This window comes from Copadichromis virginalis, linkage group LG3, assembly GCF_057382275.1.
Source record: "Copadichromis virginalis isolate Kocher_CV1m ecotype Utaka linkage group LG3, C_Virginalis_male_GT1.1, whole genome shotgun sequence".
Lineage (NCBI taxonomy): Eukaryota > Metazoa > Chordata > Actinopteri > Cichliformes > Cichlidae > Copadichromis > Copadichromis virginalis.
The window spans coordinates 26,376,646-26,396,766 of NC_140620.1; the positions used below are offsets into that span (position 1 = coordinate 26,376,646).

At 39.5% G+C, this 20,121-nt stretch overlaps 1 protein-coding gene and 1 pseudogene across 1 annotated transcript in view; one reads left to right on the forward strand and one right to left on the reverse strand.

The window, feature by feature from the left end:
* Positions 1-20,121, forward strand: part of LOC146713709 (uncharacterized) — a 32,141-nt gene that overhangs the window by 5,342 nt on the left and 6,678 nt on the right. Inside the window, exons 2-8 of the mRNA XM_085450063.1 lie at positions 7,623-8,089; positions 8,279-8,449; positions 8,576-8,637; positions 13,414-13,516; positions 13,636-13,721; positions 14,511-14,611; positions 15,911-15,981. Of these exons, the coding sequence (XP_085306189.1) occupies positions 7,799-8,089; positions 8,279-8,449; positions 8,576-8,637; positions 13,414-13,516; positions 13,636-13,721; positions 14,511-14,611; positions 15,911-15,981 (885 nt within the window). The 5' untranslated portion in view covers positions 7,623-7,798. The remainder of the gene's footprint in view (positions 1-7,622; positions 8,090-8,278; positions 8,450-8,575; positions 8,638-13,413; positions 13,517-13,635; positions 13,722-14,510; positions 14,612-15,910; positions 15,982-20,121) is intronic.
* On the reverse strand, positions 18,941-20,052 carry LOC146713710 (tripartite motif-containing protein 29-like; annotated as a pseudogene).

Consider the following 20,121-nt stretch of genomic DNA (forward strand, 5'->3'; position numbering starts at 1 on the left):
TCTTTCTGTGTGGAGTTTACAGGTTGTCACCGTGTTAGCGTGGGTTCTCTCCAAGTACGCCGGCTTCCTCCCACACTCCAAAGACATGTCGTTAGTCAAGTTAGGTTAATTGGCGATTCTAATTTACCCATAGGTGTGAATGTGAGTGTGAATGGTTGTCTGTCTCTCTGTGTTAGCCCTGCAACAGAATAGCCACCTGTCCAGAGGGTACCCTGCCTCTTGCCCTATGGTAGCTGGGATGGGCTCTAAGGATAAGCGGGTGAATGCATGGATGGAAAACAAAGGAATTTTCTACAAATGCAATTATATGTATCAACACTGAAACATTCATTAAAGTTAGGCTAACCTTAAAAAAGTAAACAATATATCAGTACAACTGTACTTCCAGTTAGTATCTGTGGAAAAGCTAAAATCTAGGATTGGATAAGTGGAAGAGAACATGGATGGATTAACATGACTGCTGACTGTATCCAGCGAGCAGTGGTTTTGAGAGCTACCTTTATAAGAGACACACTTAAGGTGTGGAGCTTGTTTCACATGTTCATAAAGTTTACAGTCGCTGCAGTGAGTTAAACAGCTCAGTGTGCAGCGTGTGGCTGTTATCTGAACGCAGCTGCATGAACCTGACAGACAACAAAGTTTAATTTGATATTTTAATCAAAGGATGTTGGAGACAGTGACGCTCTGGCGTCCATCCTGATGATCTCGGTGTCATCATCTGCTGGTTATTAATATCTTGTTAAATGGCATGAGTCACTGTGAATTAGTCACCACCAGCAGTGTGTGTGTGTGTGTGTGTGTGTGTGTGTGTGTGTGTGTGTGTGTGTGTGTGTGTGTCTGAGCATTTTAGTTCATGTTATTTGTTCAGTTAAATGTTTGCATGCTCTCTTTCTTTTGTTCATCTGTTCTGTGACAGAGGGGAGGTCAGATGAATTTGTGTAAATATTTGTCACTCCATTATTTTGCAGACAGGTTTGTGGGAACTTTTGTGTGTCTTTGTGTATCTGTGTTTTACCGTAGACTTGCACTGCCGTTTAGGCCTCCCAGCTTGGCTGCATGTCTTTTCCAATGTAAATCAGTGACTCTCATTCAGAAGTCATAGTGGGAACTGTTATGATGAGGAGTTGTTACAGAAGTCATTTAGTGTTTTATTACCTCACTTCAAGTATAAACTGCAGTCTCTTAACATTCTCAAAGACGCCCCATGCGTAGGCACAGCAGCAGGCCAACAGCTGTCAGCAAATCCACTTTCAGATCCCAGACTTTAAAACGAGAAGAACAAGTTGAGGTGCCTTTAATGTCGGCTCCAACACCACTGCACTCAACAAGTGTTTAGTGGTCTAAGTGGATCCTCAAATCCTTAAATGTTCTAAAACCCCCCAAATTATGAATGAGGTCTGGTGTTGTTTAATCAAAGTCTGTTGGATCACAGAAAGGGACAGCAGGGATACCTCAGCATATCATAGAGCATAACAATGAAACTCCCAGCCAATGAAGGAGGCCGGGAGTTTGCTCCCAGAGAGATTTCTGCGTCTCCTTTGTTTGACTGTGACACTGAGCAGCCTTTAAAGTTTCACTGCTCTCATGCAGCTGCCACGCCAGAATTAAACAGCAGCTCTGAGAGTGGAAGAACAAACACAAACTCACGAGCTTAAAGACGTACTACAACATATACAATATACTTGATCTGTAGTTCTTTGTGGATCTTTCACCTCCCCTCTGATGATTTCTTTGACTGGAGTAGGCGGGGCTCCTCAGTCCATTTAGACCAGAAGAAGAAATAATGGATCACATGAAAGGCAGGCCCGTCTTTTGTGAGCACGCTCAGAGCCTGGTGCAGGAAGCCTGGGGTAGCGAGAAGCTCTGTTGTGGTGCTCAGCTGTGCCCGGCCGTGTCGAGCTTCATAGTACACACAAGATTGCAAACACAGTACTCTATGTTTGCCTCACGGGCACTAACATGACCACACTAGACTCTTTAAATACAGACGCAAGTACTCTTAAATTGTACTTGAATCTAAAATTGTCAAAATTGTGAATGAAGTCTGGTGCAGTTTCATGGACACTCAGAGTTGAGACAAAGTCCAGCTGGAAGACTTGCTGCTTAAATGATGAGTTTAAGTTTCCAGTGTGTGACCAGTGAGGTTAATTGTTACCCACATCCAGATCGCCCCGTTCCACCAGCTCTCTGCTTATTATTCACTCAGACGTCGTCTCTGTACTCTGATGTGACCAAAGCAGCGAGTTACTCGTCGGGAAATCATTAGATGAAGAAAAAAAGGAGGAGGAGAGATTTTTCATGGTGGATCAGAGTCTCTGTCAGTTACTCATTCACACTTTGTCTGAGCCGAGCTCTCTCTCTCTGCTTCGGTATTGAGGTCAAGCCGACTCTACTGGAATCTGGAGCAAATGCTAGAGCTGGATGTATGGAAAGATCATAAGTGGGTCAGCCCAAAAAGGCAAACTAAGAAGGAGTGTGCAGCCACTAGAAGGGTTTTCTGAATGAGTGCGCTTCACTCACGCAGTGGATCTCCCAGCTTTCGATAGCACCTGGGGCCATTGGTGCGGATTTAAAGTAAGGCTTTTTATAGCCATTATTAAATAACCATTACACAGGCTGACTCAGGTTCATGTTCCCCAGAGGATGAGCCCCATACTGACCTTTCTCCAGTGCCACGATGGGGTTCACACTTGTGATTTTTATTCAAATAAATTTGTATATAAAACATTTAGACACTAAATGTAAATCGGGGGATGCTTTCATCACTCAGATCACCTCCTGCACAACTTATTAATCTTCTTGTTTATTTATTTATTTTGTTCCTGGATTTATTTTTGGCTCGTTTTTTGTGTTCTTTTAAATTTACATTTTTCAGTTTGTTTCATTTTGTGAGTGATTTGTTTCTCTGTTTGTATTTTATATTTATGACTCTTTTATTGTTGTTATTAATATTTTGTTTTACTTTTTGGGGGATTTATTTGATTACTTTGTTGCTGTTTTTGTTTATTTTCAGTTATATTGTCACCTTGTTGCTATTTTTATGTCTCTTTTGTTTATTTGTTTTTTAAAATATATCTGTGGATAATTTGTGTCTCTTTGTGGCTGTTTTTCTTTTTTGTTTCTTAGCAGCCTTTTTCCATGTCTTTGTCTCTGTACATTTAGTTTTTCTTTTTGTAGCTGTTTGAGGATTGTTGTTGCTGTTTTTCTGCATGTTTTACTATCACAGTCACCTATTGGTACCTGCCATGGTGACCTATGTTTGTTTATTTGTGACATTTTACTTTTTATGGGTGATTTTGTGTCTCTTTGTGGTTGTTTTGATCAGCTGTATGTCTTTTTTCTTTATGTGCACTTTTTTGTTTTAATTGTTTTCATTTTTTTTTAATCGGCTTGTGGCTGTTTTTTATCCATTTGTCTGAATCTTCTTCTTCTTTTTGTGCATTGCTGTTTTTGTGTCTGTCTTTGAGGTATTATACTATTTGTTGGGCTATGCTAACGCTTTGTGGTCTTTAAGTCACTTTGTTTCTGTGATTTTTATTTTTTTGTGAATATTTTCTGCTACCTTTTGGGTAGTTTGTGTTCATTTATTGCTTTTTGTGTCTATTTGTTAATGTTTTCTGTGTCATTGTTAAACATTTTGGGTTTTTTGGTCATTTTGCATCTGTTTGTAGCTTTTTTGTGGACTGTTGTAGTTCTTTGCATGTTGCTATATTTCCTGTTTGTAGTTTCCTGTTCTTGTTACTGTAGTTGGTCTTTATGGCTTTTTAATGCCACGTTAAAGTCATGTTTTAGTTTTGTTGTCATCCATTTACATTTTGCGTTTTTTCCGCGCTTTCTTTATCTCTGGAGCTGTTCTGCTCTTATTTTTGTTGATTTGTGTGAGTGTGGCCATTCTTGTTTGTACTTTTGTGGCTCCTCCTCTACCGCACAACCCCATTGTCCAATTAGAAACCTTCATGAGAACCAGGTCAACAGTTTGGCATTTTTGCATTTTGAGTTATGTGATTGGACCTCATCATCACTCACATTTTAAATCAACTGCCTGAAACTGTTTAAAGAGAGAAAGTTGTCAAAATGTTTTGTTTGTGGTCCTTTGAGGATGAAGAGATGCGAGAGAAAAAAACAGATCTCAGGGTGTTCAGGAGAAAAGGATAATGTATGTGTAGTTTTAACACACGTGCACATCGTGACCTAAATGTGTTCTCTGCCAAGTATACAAACTGTCATTGTTTGTGTTACCATGACAATCAGCAATACTATGACTAGTTACACAGCCGTGCATGCCGACCCAAACCCTCATGCTTCTGCAACTGAAAAACACTAACGACACCAAATAAGTAAAGCAAAGCCAGCACATCACGTTTTTACTGGAAAGTTTGCTGCTCACAGCAACATTAGTTTCTTAATAATTTTTGTTCATTTGTGGGTTTCATTTATTTGATTTTATTACATTTATAAAATGTTATTAGATTTAATTTATTAAAATTAATAAATATATTTTCATTTGTTACATTTTTAATAAAATAATAATCGAAATATAAATGTTTTTAAAATACAAGATATGCTCTAGGAAAACAAATAAAACAAACAAACAACTAACTTAATATCCCGAGAGATTAAAGAAAATATTTTTCTCATTTTTGACTAATTGTAAACATTTACACACAATCAACATAAATGAAATTTGGCTGAAAAACAATGTTGTGAGATTAACTTACGTAACACACTCATCTCTAATTCAACAGCAGGAAGTGTGTATCTCTGTCGACATGTATCCAGAACTTCACACTGGGGAATCTTGTATGTATTAAATAATTCATTCGTGGGCTTCCTGCCGGTGCTGTCAAAAACGCCAAAGGAGTTGTTATTAGAAAAACTGCAATTAGCAATGCTCTTCATCATGGTGAGTAAGAGTTACATTAACCATGAAGTTTTCTGCTCAGTCCGGAGAGGAATAAACATCTAAACCAGAATTCACCGTAGTTTATTCAATAACTGTTATTTCACTCAAAACCACAAATGTCAATAAGGATTAAAAAAAAGAAAAAGTGGGCTCGATCCTTAGTGTCTAAATGAATGCTAAACCTAGGCTTTGCATCAATCCTTGTACAGTAATACAACAACAAAGGTCCAGTGCCATGATGATAATCAGGTGAACAAAACGGTTAGTGGGATTCCTGCTTTGGAGAGAGGTCCACTCAGTAATTGTGATATTTTACTCAAAATCAAAAATTTCAATCTTATTTTACTGCTAGGAAAGTTAGACAATCATCTAAACCTTAGGATTCATCCTCCTTAGAGGAACTCGATTTTACAGCAATCAGTTTCCAGTAACATATCCTGAGATACTTTGGTGGTTTTGATTGCAATAAATCCCACGATGATGGTAGACATGTTGAGGACCGAAGTTTAATAGTTAAGCAGCACATGGCAACACTATGGTGGTGCTACAGAAAAACAAAGAGAATTAATAAAATCAGTAGGATTGATATGCTGGAGAATGTGAATGTCTCATCCATATTCAGTGCAATCCATTTAACAGTTGTAGAGAGATTCCACTCAAAACCACAAATGTTAAACCAGGGGGGAGATACTGCTGGAGGAAGGATTAACCCTCTGGGGAACATGAACGTCTAAGCCAGATTGTACAGCAATCCATCTACAGCATTAGCTGAAACAACAATAATCCTGTTCATGGTGGTCCTAGGAATAAAAGGCAGTGGGAGGGGAAAAAAGTCAAGAAGATTCATCCTCTGAGGAGCGTGTATATCTAAAGCGCATTCAATTAAATTTTATTTATATAGCATCAAACCTTAGTTATGTCACTCAAACCCCAAAAACCAGCAGGATTCATCCTCTGGGGGACTTCAATGTCTGAACCAGACTCTTCATTTATTAGATAGGTCACAATATATTCAATTTCTAAGCATACCTTTGTACAGCAGATGCTTTGACATCCAGGTGAGGCTGGTGATGTTTGAAGAGAAGGAGGTCGGAGAACTGCTGGAGGTGTTTAATTGTTTGAAAAAACAAACACAACAATTTTCAATGGAGGAAAAAGGCTTAACAAAAACGGTAGAAACACATACACGACTCAAAAGCAAATGTTTAACTTTATAAATGTTTAATTGCTTTTCATGTAATTACACTCACACACCCACAGTATGAATAATACAGATGAATGTCAGCATGAGACCAACATGCTTACGTGCCAAAGTCATTTTTCTCTCTGCAGCAGCTTTTTACATTTTGCATTCCAGTGAACACGATTTCTCCTATTAGTCCTATTAGTCCTATCACAGTGACACTGTTTGTTGATTATTGTCGTACCAAATATAAAAAATGCTCTCAGCTTACTTGAGGTTTTCTTTCTTAATTACCCAATACAAAGAAAAAGTAATTTTCTTATAGTCGACATGCGTCCTAAAATTCCAGATATTTCCTTCAACAGTTGGTGGAGAGTTAAAAAACCTTATATTGGACTTGGAGTTGATTGTGTAATGCACGTAATGTGTGTAATGTTTATCTGTGTGTATCTTTTTGCTTAGCTCTTTGGCTATGTAAAGAGAAAGATTATAGAAATTATAGAGATTATAGAAATTCAGCTACAGGCAGACCTTGCAAATATAAAATAACAGGCATAGCTCTATCACATTGGCACCACGTGGAGGTCAAACACTGGTTTATTTGAAAAGTTATCATGAACAGGAAAGAGAACATCAGCTGAGATTATTGTAAAAAGGAAGAAGTGCAAAAAAATTGTCAAAGATCAAAAAACGGTAGCTTCAGAAACACAGACCCAGAGAACGGCTAGTGTCTCCTTGAATGGTAGCGAGTGGTTGTTAGAGCTTGCTGGTTGTCACTTGTTTCATTCAGTCGTAAAGCACCAAAAACAAACCTGTCATTGCTTTAGTCAAAAGCCAATACAATAACTTGTCTGCAAATGCTTGCCAACCTCTACTTTGAAAACCACTGTTTCTGTTTTATTTATTTTTTTGCTGTTTGGTGAATAGTTGGTGAGTAATTCCAGACAAGTCATCGTCTTCCAGTGCATAAATGCCACTGCAGCAGTCCTCTGAGAGTCGAGTCGAAAGCACCTTTCAGCAACCATTAGCCAAACAGCTGGGGAATACATATTTTTGCAGAGGGTTATTGGCCGGTCTCTTTACTTTGTTCTTTTGCAATAACTTGATTAGTTATTGAAGTTTTTCCCATAGAATAAATATAATCATTTGATATCCACACCTGGCTTTGGACTCTCAATTTTGAAGTCTCACCAGTTGTTAGCACGTCGGCTGCTACCATGAGATTTAGTTGGAGCCAGAAGTGGACATGTCTATTGGTACTGTAAGGTTGAAAATGTAATGTGGGAGTTTGTGTGGCTTGACTCCCTCTTGGAACCAGCCTCAAATGGCCGTTGGTGGATGGGCAATGAACTGCATTTCTCTCACAAACGTGGAACTGCTGTGTCTGTAAAATGTGTTTTCTACTGTAAACTCAAAATTTGTTTCTGGTTCTCCTTATGGGTCACAAAGATTTTGTATATTTAGATTTAATAACAAGCTTAGCTAATTCTCTCACTTAAAGCTAACATTAATTTTCTCCTTTCTTTTGCTTACCAGCATCTTTAGATCTCGTAACCTGACCTTGGTGTCATCCGATGTTTCAAATGCGATGACCCATCTTCATCCTCGTAACTATACCCTTCACAATGGTCAGTTAATCGGCCCACTGATCTTACAGTCTGCCTCCAAACCCACCATCTCCCCTGTCCTCGACTGCCCCATCAGCAGCAGGGATGCATGTGATGGGCAGCGTCTCGCAGGCCACTGGGAGCCAAGATTTCTCTGTCCAACAAGAGGATGTAGCTGTTACCGTGACAATGTCTCTCCCTTCTCCTCCTCGTCCTCCATCGAGGTATGCTGACATAGAAGATAAGCAGATGAAATCACCTGACATTCCTCCACCACCTCCCCCACCTCCTCCTCCCCTACTGCCTCTGCCACCAGAGCTTGGACACCCCGCTGGTGGGCTGAAGAAGAAAAGGAGGGTGAGGAGTTTTTTCTGGAAAACGATTCCAGAGGAGCAGGTAGAGTTCCTGCTTTACATTTGTCTCGGCACATTGTTTTAACATATATATTTTTAATATATATTACATTGTTTTACTTACTGGCAAACTTAAATGATGACTAAGCACCTCTCTGAAAACGCTTGAGTCCAAAGAGAAATCGAGCACTTTCATAAAACGGCTATTACATTACTAAAGTCTGTGTCTCAGGTAAAGGGACGGCTCAACCTATGGACTCAAGGCCAAGTGAAACAGAAATACAAGATTGACGCTCAGACTGTCGAAGAGCTGTTCGGTCAACATGACGGTCAATCAAAAACCCTGGCAACGCCCGCCAGGGGAGGGAAAACCAGCAGCTCATTTAGAGAGACCAAACAGGAGGTGTGTTTTTGATGCAGGGCTGCGTGTGCTGCTGTTTGTTGAAGGCATGGGAGATGGAGTGAAGTGTGTGTGACAGTTTCCACCAGGGCTTTGACCTCAGATTGACCCTCTCTCTCTCACACTCAGGTTTCCATCCTAGATGCTAAGCGAGGGATGAACATTGCAATTTTTCTCAAACAGTTCAAGAGGTAAATAATCTCACTTGATCTTGAGCATGATCACACACACACACACACACACACACACACACACACACACACACACACACACACACACACAGTTTAACCCAACATGAAAACATAGAGACAAAGACAAAATATGTTTTTATGTATTGCTGCCTCTGTTTGATTTCCATGATAAGAAGCATCAGAGCATCGAACTGATAATTTCTGACTGTTATGTCAAGTGGATTAAATTATGATAGGCAAGCTTTCACTTTAAAGGTCACGGATTTGATTCCCAGAGAAAAGAAGAAAAGGAAAGTCATGAACAGGAATGCTAAATGCAGACAGTGTTGTCATGTCGGTGTTTGTTGAGAATAATGTGGGTATGACACAGCATGACTATGACAAAATGACTGTCAGACGGAGATGGGGATTTTATTAGCTGATGGCGTGTCACAAAGCGATGCTGTATTGTAGTGTGTTTCCTCACCATCATCCTGAAGTGTTGAATAAACAAATGTGGTGATGTGGGCAGGTTATACTTGATTGAATACACTACAGACATGTGACCATATGTCAGATTAGAGGAAAAGACTGACGTATACGGAGATAATACAACAAGGGACGCAAGAGATGAAGCGAGCAAAATGACAACAATCAAATTCAAGTTGACCAAAACAAGAGATGTAAAATAATAACTTAATGGAATGTGAAGGTTCTCAGTCATCTGCGTCATCGTAGTCTAAAGAGCTTAAAAAAGGACTTGAGCTTAGTTGAAGACCTTTTTTTTTTTTTTTTTTACCTCTCATCCGAGAAGCTTCTATCGTCTGTCCATCTGTATCTAAAGGACCAAGGTCACTCTTTCGAGGATATCAATGTTCACATTTTGGACAGAGAAGACTGTTTGAAAGAGGAGTAAAATAATTCATCTATGTCCACTGTGAGCGACCGTCTTTGAACAGAGGCGGTGGTTTACGACACCAACTGTCTGCCATCTATAATCCAGTTCTGAGATCCCTTCCCAGACGCCTTAACGCCCACTCACATCCTGGGCCATCTGACCTCAGGAAATCACACGATGGGGTGGGGTCAGGTTTCACAATGAGCTCACCTGAAACCCTGGCTGATTGTGACCTACACCAGTTTTCACACCTTGGCTCATGTGATTAGGTAGAGGATCATTAGGGGGTCCTTTGTCCCTCTTGGGGGGAAACTCCCATAGGGCTTAAAATCTGGGACCCTCCACCAATCGCTCTTAGAACTGAAGAAGCTTCTCGGATGAGAAGTGAAACGTCTTCAAGGAAACTTAAAGAAGTCCAGACGCTTTTCTTTCCAAGCTCCTTAGAATAACTTAATGGATATAAACTGATCTTAAATTGACAAATGACAAACTGTCTAAACAAAGATTTAAATTCATAATGAAGAGCTACAGAAGTGACAGAAAATAACTACAATGTCATTGATTATTGACTATTATTAACAAAAAGATTTAAAGTGACAACAAAGAGGCTGAGAGATGCAAAATAGCAATAAGAAGAATTAAACCACTTGAGGAGAAAAGAAGAAAAATGAGAATGGTGTAACCTTGTGACAAAGGAGGCCAAATGGCTGAAAGTGAACTTAACTTGCATGAAGAGGTGCAAAGTGGCAATAAAGGGGTGTAAAATGGTTAAAAAGATGCAAAATAGGTGCAAGGAAACTTATGTTAGCCATGAAAAGATACAAAATGAAGACTGAGAAACTAAAATTTATCACAAAGAGAAAAAACGGTGACGAAGGGAAACGAAATGAGAATCCGAGGAAATGCGAAATTGTTACAAGCATACATAATTTGATGACAAAAAGATGAAAATCTCTACAAGAGCGATTAAATAGAAATAAAGAGATACAAAATGGTCGCGAACAGGCATAAAGTGGCTACAAAGGGACATAAAATGAACAAAAAAAGCGTACAAAATGGGACAAAACAGCAAGAAAGTGATATCCTACATTCAAATCAAAGCACAGCGCTGCTCCAGTGAGACACTAAACAGCTCGGCTACACCGCAGTTGTGGTTCGTGTGTCCTTGAGCCTGTTGTCTTAATCCTCTGTAGGAGGGTTGGTGGTCTTGTCCCCAGGGGCCTGCTGTCTTGTAACCCATTCATGGTAAGGTCACCGCAATGCTGCTTGACAGAATTACTGCATTTATATTGTTCATAGATACGTATTCATGAAGCTTTAATGTAGTTCAAAGAATGAAAAAACTTGCTTTATCTAAACCTCCCTTCACCCTTTTTACATTTATACCTCACTGAGGATTTTACATCTTCACCACAGCTTAATATAGAGATAGGAAGTCACGTAAAAAGTGTCCACAAGGTGAGTCAGTTGGCTAAGCTTAGAGAATGTATTGAATGAATGTGCTGAATCATTCTGGTCACCATGTTGAGACTTAGTGCTTACCAAACACACTGAGGGACATGCAGGCATGTGGGAGACGGAGAGCAGGAATGTACAGCAACTATACCTGAAATCAATTGGAGAAGAATCTGAGTTGTATTGCATCATTTTATGTTCACGATGTACAATATCCACAAAAACTCTGTCATTCAGTTTCAAATTAAGCTGAAGGTTTTGCAGCTGCTTTAACACCGAGCTAAAAGTACCCAAAAGTTAGTTCTGTTCATCCGGACGTAACGTTTCCAGGTGGAGAAAAGTTTCGTCACTCATCAGGATTTCCTTACCTGGATGATTAAGCATGCATCATGACTTTAGTATAAGTACTTTTAACTTTTCCAACAACAAAGTAACAATTTCGAGAAGTGGGAAGTAAAAGACACAGCCATCTGCTCCAGGAAATATACTTTGGGATGACTGTGCAAAATGTTCGAGTTGCCCTGCACTTCTTTATACTTTTCTAAGGAAATGGTTAAAAAAACAAAGGTGCAGCGATTTATTACAATGTGAGGAAACATACATGGAAAACCAGTATATAAGACAAATCAGAGTTTGTACAGTTCAGATGAGCCTGAAAATCTATATTTAGCAGGATCGCCTTTGTTCTTCAGCACAGCCTGAACTTTCTTAAACAGCATGCTTGTACTTTCTTTAAACAGTCTTCAGGAATAGTTCTCCAGGCTTCTTGAAGGACATTCAAAACTCTTCTTTGGATGTGTTGTTTTGCTTTGTTTGTTCTGTTCTCACACTGCTTCAGTAATGTTGAGATTTGGGCTCAGGCCAGTCCATGACTGATACCATTTTATTGTGCAGGTCCAGGTACAGTCAAGGTGTTCTTTTACTGTAATTGACAATGTGTTTGGGATTATTCTGATGTTGAAAAATGAAGTCTTTACCAATCAAATGCCTTCCAGACTTGTGCAGTGTGTCAAAATCTGACTTTTCTTTGTTCATAGTTCTTCCATTTTTAACAAGATCTCCAACACCATTTACTGAAATGCAGCCTTAAAACATGAAAGACTCCACCAGGTTGTGCAGGCAACTGTAAAGACTCACTGTTAACCACCTGTCTCTATTTCTCACGCTCTCCTTCCATGCTCCGCACATCTCTGATAAATCACTGCCGTAAATTTAAAGCCAACTTTTCTCAGGCAGGTAAGAGAGCAGGGGAGACAATCATTAGCGTCACAGCGGATTCCATTGAACGATCACTTAATGTGTGACAAACAGCTCTCCGACCAACAACAACCCCCCACACACACACACACACACAGAACGCCAACAACTTCTAAACCCACAAATCCACTCTCAGATATCCTTGGCTGAGATTTAGACAGATGTAAACAGCACTGACAGACAGTATTCAGAAAATACTAATTTTCTTTGTCATAAAATTAAGGAAACAAAATTTCAATTGTGGGATTTTTGCTTTTCTCGTTTTAGGGCTTGTTGCTTAGAAAATCGCATTTTAAAAGTATGTCCAGAGCATGTTACTAAAACTGTTGTTAATACATCTGCAAACTCTGTGACATCATGTTGCATTTATAACAGAGTGTAAAAATATGTACAAGGAAGTTGTACTTGGTGGGATGATCTGTCAGAACACGCCTGTCCAGTTTATTCAGCTCACTCAGTCAAGAAACGGTTTTAATGAACTCTGACATCAGAATTTCAGTCTTTTTGTGCTTGGCCTAACTGTGAAAGTGTGCTCTGTACTCATTGAACAAATTGAAGGTTTCAGCGAAAAATACAAAAACTGGATATCAAATAGGAAAATCTCAAGTTTATGGAATTCCTCATGACCTTGAAAGCAGCTTTGCACAATAACTCTGTGCAAGAACGTTTCTATCTCCTGACAACAGTACAATAAGTTAAATTTTGAGTTTTTGAGTTTCTCTTCATCCACTGTGTAGGTTAAAATAAACTGGACGTGTATCGGCACTGAAGTTAATTAGTTAAAGAAGTTATTTTGTCCATTTTATTTTACTTTAAGTAACAGGGAAGGTGCTTCCAGTCAACAGAAAAATAACTATAAATGTCGTCTCAGGCTAATTCCTGAATGAATATATAACATTGTTTCAATGTTGAAAATGAAATTATCATTTAAAAGCAAAAGGTTGGAGTTCACAAAGTGATAAAACTGTCTTAAATTATTCATTTTCTTGTTTGAATTTTAACCTGACAGAGTGAACTGAGTGTACCTTGTACGTGTGCAGATGGTAATTAAATCTCTGTGGGGGGAAAACCCAGATCAGCTTAGTGTAATGTTATTTTGATGCCATTTTAATTCTTAACTTCAGCACAATGAGTGTTTGTTTTTTATATCACTGCTCACACTAAATTTAAATATCTTCTTCCTCCAGGTCCAATGAGACTATAGTAGATGAAATCTGCCATGGCAACAGTGAGGCTTTTGGGGTGGAGCGTCTGAGAGAAATGCTGAAACTGCTGCCAGAGTCTGAAGAGGTGAGACACACACACACACACACACACACACACACACACACACACACACACACACACACACACACACACACTGATGTGTTTTTTTTTTTTATCTGATCCATCTTTTTGCACTCATGAAGGTGAAGAAACTGAAGGCACACCGCGGCGAAGTCTCTCAGCTCTCATTGGCCGATTCCTTCATGTACCGGCTGATTCAGGTGCCCAGGTGAGCGCTGAACTTTTACTTAGTTATTCAGATTTATGCTGCGTTCAACTTTCACTGCAAGTTTCAGAAATTAGAATTAAACCTTTATGATCTTTTTTTTAACATTTCCGATATTCATGCAAGATCCATGAAACAGTTTTACACTGAAAATGCTTCCACTGTCTGTACAGTTTCACCGTTGCATTCACTGAAATACTGCACCAAAACAGTACATTTTTGTAGTACTTGTACTTGTATACTTACAATATTAAACATAAATACTTTTACTGGCTGTACAGTGGTTACTTTGAATTTTTGAAAACATGATGCACTGGTGTGAAACAGTGTTGGGTAAAAGTGGCCTGTGTACCAGCTCTAGCTCTAAGTGGGGGAAAATGTTTTTGTATCATTAAACAGGACCTTGTGACAGTTAACAGAGCTGACTCACAGTGACTCAGGAATCATAACCGTTAATGCATCAATTTGTGCTCAACAAAACAAACAAATGTTAGTAAGTAGCTGCTGCTGGAGCGCTGGTAATGTGACATCTGCCTTCATTTCATTTCAAAAACATCAAGCTGAATCAATTACATGCCTGCAGCTCCCCCACACACCAATAACAACATCTCCTTAATGAGATGCGCTAAAAATAGTCCCACAGTTCAAACTAATTGCCAGCTGCTGGTATACAGTTACTACGAGAGTATGTAAAGTAGTAGCATTAGCTGTATTTAGTGATGTGTACCAGCTTGGACGCAAAATAAAAATGTATTAATCAATTCATTTTCACCTCTCTCTCTCGGTCTGCAGTTACACAGTCCGCATTGAATCCATGCTCTTAAAGGAGGATTTTCCGGCAGCGTGCGAGGCCATGAAACGGGACATTAAGATCCTTCGCGCCGCCATCAAAGGTAACACGCTCGCAGCATCAGCGGCACACGGATGAGCTGCTCTCTGCGTGCAGCCGCTGTTGGGAGCTCACACAGGCCACAGCTCTGCTTTCTCTTCTCTTACTTATTGTCTCAGTGTCAACGCAGAGCAGAGAAGGACCAGAACCAACACTGAGTGTGTTACAATGTTTTATTCCTTACCACAAGCAAATGTGCTGCAGGAGGCAGGTAGAGATTGTGTGGCCAGACTGCTTCTATCTGTGTTGTATGAACTGAAATTACTGAGAGAATGGCATGAACACCAACGATGGTGGTGGAGCTGTAAAACTTTTTAGAGCAAACTCATCAACTTTTTTAAATTAATTTTACATTTAAAAAAAAAAGTAACGTTTGACTCCTGACACTGGGATCAGGGCACTGAGGTAAAGTAGGGTTTGGTCAAATATACAATAAATAATAGGTGTTAAAAGTTGCATAGAGCATGTTAATAGTTACTCTGAGATGCAGCTCATTGCTGCTGATGAACCTTATCTCTGTGTCTCGGCAATGAACAAACAACAAAGAAATCACACCGACTCACATCCATCAAAAACATTAAAAACCTCCAGAAAAGTTATTTTTCTTGACTCCAAACATAAGGTTCTGTTTGGGGTCGTCATCAGTGATGACATCGATCTCAGAGGATTCATTTAGCTTCAGAATCACCACGCAGAGGTGTAACCAAGAAGCTTCTAGAAACACTTTCACAGATTTAGCAGATTCTGTTACACAGATTGTGTTACAATGTCTCAGAATCAGTACTTTCACCTTTATGTGAAGGAGTGAGCCGTTTGATTCAGAAGTTGTAAAAAAAGAAAGAAAGAAAAGAGATCTGTGTATGAAACTCTGGAATATTTTTTAACAAAAATAAAATAATAATAAAAAAGATGAAAAGAAATAAAACGCAATAAATCTGGACTGAATGTCGTTGGTGCAGAAATACCTGCAGTAAAGCCTTCTCCTCGTTTACACCCTCCACCCAATACAGACTAACACCTTCAGTATTTTTAGCAGTGTGTGTGTGAACTTGATAACTGCCTGAACTGTTAACTAACCTTCCACATGCTAACACTGCATGTGATAAAACAGCAAACCCAGTGGGATTTTAGCATCATAAGCTTATGTTATCTGTATCTTTACTGCACAGGTTTTGTGTTTTTTCTCTCTTTACTCTCTTTTTACACAGTTATTTCCAGCAGGTGATGCTTTTGCATTGGTTTATCCTTTATGTACTGACACAAATGAAGACATCATTTCTTTTACTTTGTCTCCGTCCTCCAGAATTAATGTGTTGCGAGGAGCTCCATGCTGTTCTCCACCTGGTGCTGCAGGCCGGAAACCTCCTTAACGCTGTGAGTAGGAAAAAAAAAACATTGTACAGCATCAATGAATAATTAGATGAGGGAGAAAAAAGTGGATAGATGGTGGAAGAAGAAAAAGAAATACAAGAAGGAAGAAGAGGCAACAAAAGGCTTTTTAGTTTACACCCTTTATTTCCGTGACAGTAATTTAATATTAGAATTCTGGTTTATTTCCTGTTTCTGTACATAACCTAAAACTTTGCATGGAAACTTTTTATTAGAGTGAGTCAAGATGAAAAGGTGAGCTGCAAATTAAAAAAGAAATGCTAAGACGACACTAAAACAAAGCAGTGTTTTCATAGAACTTCTCTTCCTTATTATAATCAGACGTAATATACTCTTTTTAAAAACACTCACATATATTAATACGAGTGTCAAGTGGTCACTGGAGGCTGGCTCCAAAATTGAGTCAGTCCCAAAAAAACTCATGTTTAAATGTTCAACTTTAGATCAGAATTAAACATGTTTACTGCTACAAATAGATTTAGATTCATATCTACAGTTTTAACCATGAGATTAACTGTAACTTTGGCTACGTTCACACTGCAGGTCTTATTAATGCTCAACTCCGATTTTTTTGATCAAATCTGATTTTTTTGTCTGCTTGTTCACACTGCAGATAAAATCTGACAGCAAACGCGCTCTAGTGTGAACCCTCAAAGTGGCCCGCATGTGCAAAAGAAGACGTCACACACAACGCGCTCTGTTTACACCCAGACTGAACAGTATTGTTTGACTGTTGGCCGTTAATATAAAGACTTGTTTCAGACTTTACGTTTCCCAATTTTGCTTTAAATTCTAAAGTTATTTTGTTATTTACATAATAATGATCCTTACTGCTGTTTTAGGGGAGCGGTGCTTCAAAGGATAGTTGCAGATTTCTGTCAGAATCTGCAGATTATACAGTACAAATAAAATGTTCACGTTTCTCCAACGTTGTCTTCCCAACAGTTTCTCTGGATGGCCAGGAAGCGTTCGCGATGTCTTCTCCGGCGCTGATAATCGGCGTCTGTCTTGTGTCAGTGACGTAAAAGACTGATTTAATGCGACATGACCGTTCAAACAGCAGTCGCTTTCTAGAACATCAGATATGTATCGGATTCAGTACCACATACGAAAGTGACCCAGATCGGATTTGAAAATATTAGATTTGTGCCGTTCACACTGTCATACCATGATTGGATATGGGTCGCAGAGGGTCAGAAAAGTCGGATTTGATGTGCTTTCGCCTGCAGTGTGAACGTAGCCTTAGACTTCAAGTTATCATCCAAATATAGGCTCTTGTTTTAAAAACTGACATGATGGCGGCCAAAACCATGCGTGACAGCATGGTGGCTAAATCCATCATTTAATTACAGTCAGGGTATCACTGAACAATTTATCACTCACAAATTGATTGGAAATAATATAGTGTCTTCTAAAGGTTTTAAATTTCAAAATGATTTGTTTTTAATTCATAACTGTTGGTTGTCTTATACACAGTGTGGACCAATGACATGCATTCATTGGTGAACAGATGCAGAAATCAGACTCGTGCAAAATGTAACAGTGACTGAAAATGATGAAAGAAAATCAGACAAAAACTATTTATGAATCTGAGTAAAAGTTCAAATTGTGGATCTAAACAAAATTTTATGCATAAAACAGGTTGGTGCACTAAATTAAGCAGCCTCCAAAGAGGATATTTAAATCAAGTTATTAATTTTGAACGACATGGCAATAACGATATGACCAACACAGCTACACATTAATTAATAAAATCAGAGTATGCTGTATGTATATGTAGGTATAATTAAAGGTGAAAGAAAATTAGATCCCAAATAACTGCAAATTCATTAATTAGCATAAAAAGCTGCATTTATCAATGTAAAAAACCCAAAGCAAGCTGTTTCTTGAACTGATTGATTATTTCAACAACAACAAATATATGTAAATGTAATGAAAATTGTCTTTGTTCAAACAAAGTCAGTTATTAATTAGACAATAAATGATAAGATATCAAAATAGTATCTGTAAAGTGTGACTGACAGGAAACTGCACAACGATGAGTGCTCTGCAAAAATGTGGAGACCAAAGAAACTGCAAACTAAAACAGACATTTTAACCAACATTGTTTTGTAAGTAAATCAACATTTCACTGCATAATAATGAGAATATGCCCACATACTATCCACTCTAATAATACTGCCTAAGGGAAGCATGTAAATGTAAATGGACTAGTGTAGAGAGGGATCCCATGTCAGAGGCAAAAGTGGGCATTAGTGACAATGTGGTCTGATTAACAATGATGGAGACCAAAGGAAAGTCAAAACTAAATCACATTTTAATCAACTGTCCCTCAGTGACATTTATTTCAGTTTAATGAATTCTGCAGAGACGCCCTCAAAAAATAAAAGTCCAGCATAGAGCGGCTGAGTGAATGTGGTCTGGACTCTGTGGAGGAGAGTCATGGTTTCAGAGACGCTGTAGAAAGACAGAATACCTGCTCTGTGATCCAGGTACACTCCTACTCTGGAGGACCGAGGACCTGAGAGGACAGTTGGGATATTGTTGTGCCGAAATGTATAACTGCTTGTGTCACAATCTAATGCCCAAGATTTTTCATTATATCCAAAAAAACATTCATTGCCAAACCCTGCTCTGCTGATATTCTTGTATGCGACTGCTACATAAACTCCTCCTCCCAGTAACAACGTCCAGTCAGACTCTCTCTACTCAGGACCTGAAACCATCCAGTGAATCTGTCTGGATGATCAGAATAAGACTGTTGTTGTTCCATAAATGTTACTTTTCTGTTCCCATCAGATAATAACAGATGTGTGTTTGCTGTGTTTGGATCCAGTGTGATTTCACATGAATATTTTAAGAATCCAGCTCTGGTCTTTGGCTCTGCTGGTGACAGTAAAACATCCTCTTCAGTGACTGTCAGTGAGATGTTTGTCCATTCCTCTCTCAGAATGTCCTGTAGTTTATCTCTGGTCTCTGACACAGCTGCTGTCACATCCTCAAAGTAGCTCAGAGGACAAATATTGATGCTGGATGAGTGTGTAGACTCTCTGAGTGCTGACAGTGAGGGGTAGTTGTGTAGAAACTGGTTGTGATCCTCTGTGTGTGAGAGCTGCTCCAGCTCGCCGTCTTTCCTCTTCAGCTCAGCGATCTCCTGCTCCAGCTTCTCCTGAAGCTCTTTGACTCGACTCACTTCAGTTTCCTGCTGGGATCTGACCTGCTGCTTCACATCAGAGCTTCTTTTCTGGAGGAGACGGATCAGCTCAGTGAACATCTTCTCACTGTCATCCACTGCTTTATCAGCAGAGCCATTGATGGCCTCCACCTCCTGTTGAAGCAGCTTCACATCTTTCTCTCGCTCCTGGATTCTCTGCTGGATGTTTAGTCGTCTCACCTCGAGCTCCTTCTGCTTCTCAGTCCTTTCTGCTGCAGCTGGGACTGTTTCATGGCCTTTATGTTCATCCATTGTGCAGAGATAACTGATACTCTGCTGATCAGTACGACAGAAAATCTTCATCACCTCATCATGACGAGAGCAGATGTTCTCCTGGAGCTTCTTGGAGGGGGCCACCAGCTTGTGTTTCTTTAATGGAGCTGCATCATAGTGAGGTTGGAGATGTTTCTCACAGTAAGAGGCTGGACAAGATAAACAGGACTTGATGGCTTTCAGCTTTCTCCCAGTGCAGACATCACAGGCCACATCTTCAGGTCCAGCATAGCAGTGATCAGCTGGAGCAGCTTGGAGTCCAGTCTTCTTCAGCTGCTCCACTAAAGCTGCAAACATGATGTTTTTCTCCAGGACAGGCCTCGGTGTGAACGTCTTCCTGCACTGAGGGCAGCTGTGGATTCCCTTCCTGTCCTCTTCATCCCAGAAACTTTTAATACAGTTCCTGCAGTAGCTGTGTCCACAGGCTGTAGTCACCGGATCCTTCAGTAGATCCAAACAGATGGAACAAGAGAAGGTTTCTCGGTCCAGCTGAACTCCTTTCTGTGCCATTTCTCCTCTCAGTGTCAGTGACTGTGTGAGTTTCTCTAATACTGATGCAATACAGGAAAAGATTTGGGTGTTTTTCAGAAACAGGAAGTGGGAGTGGTTATGAGGCCTTGACTTATTCCAAGAGGAGA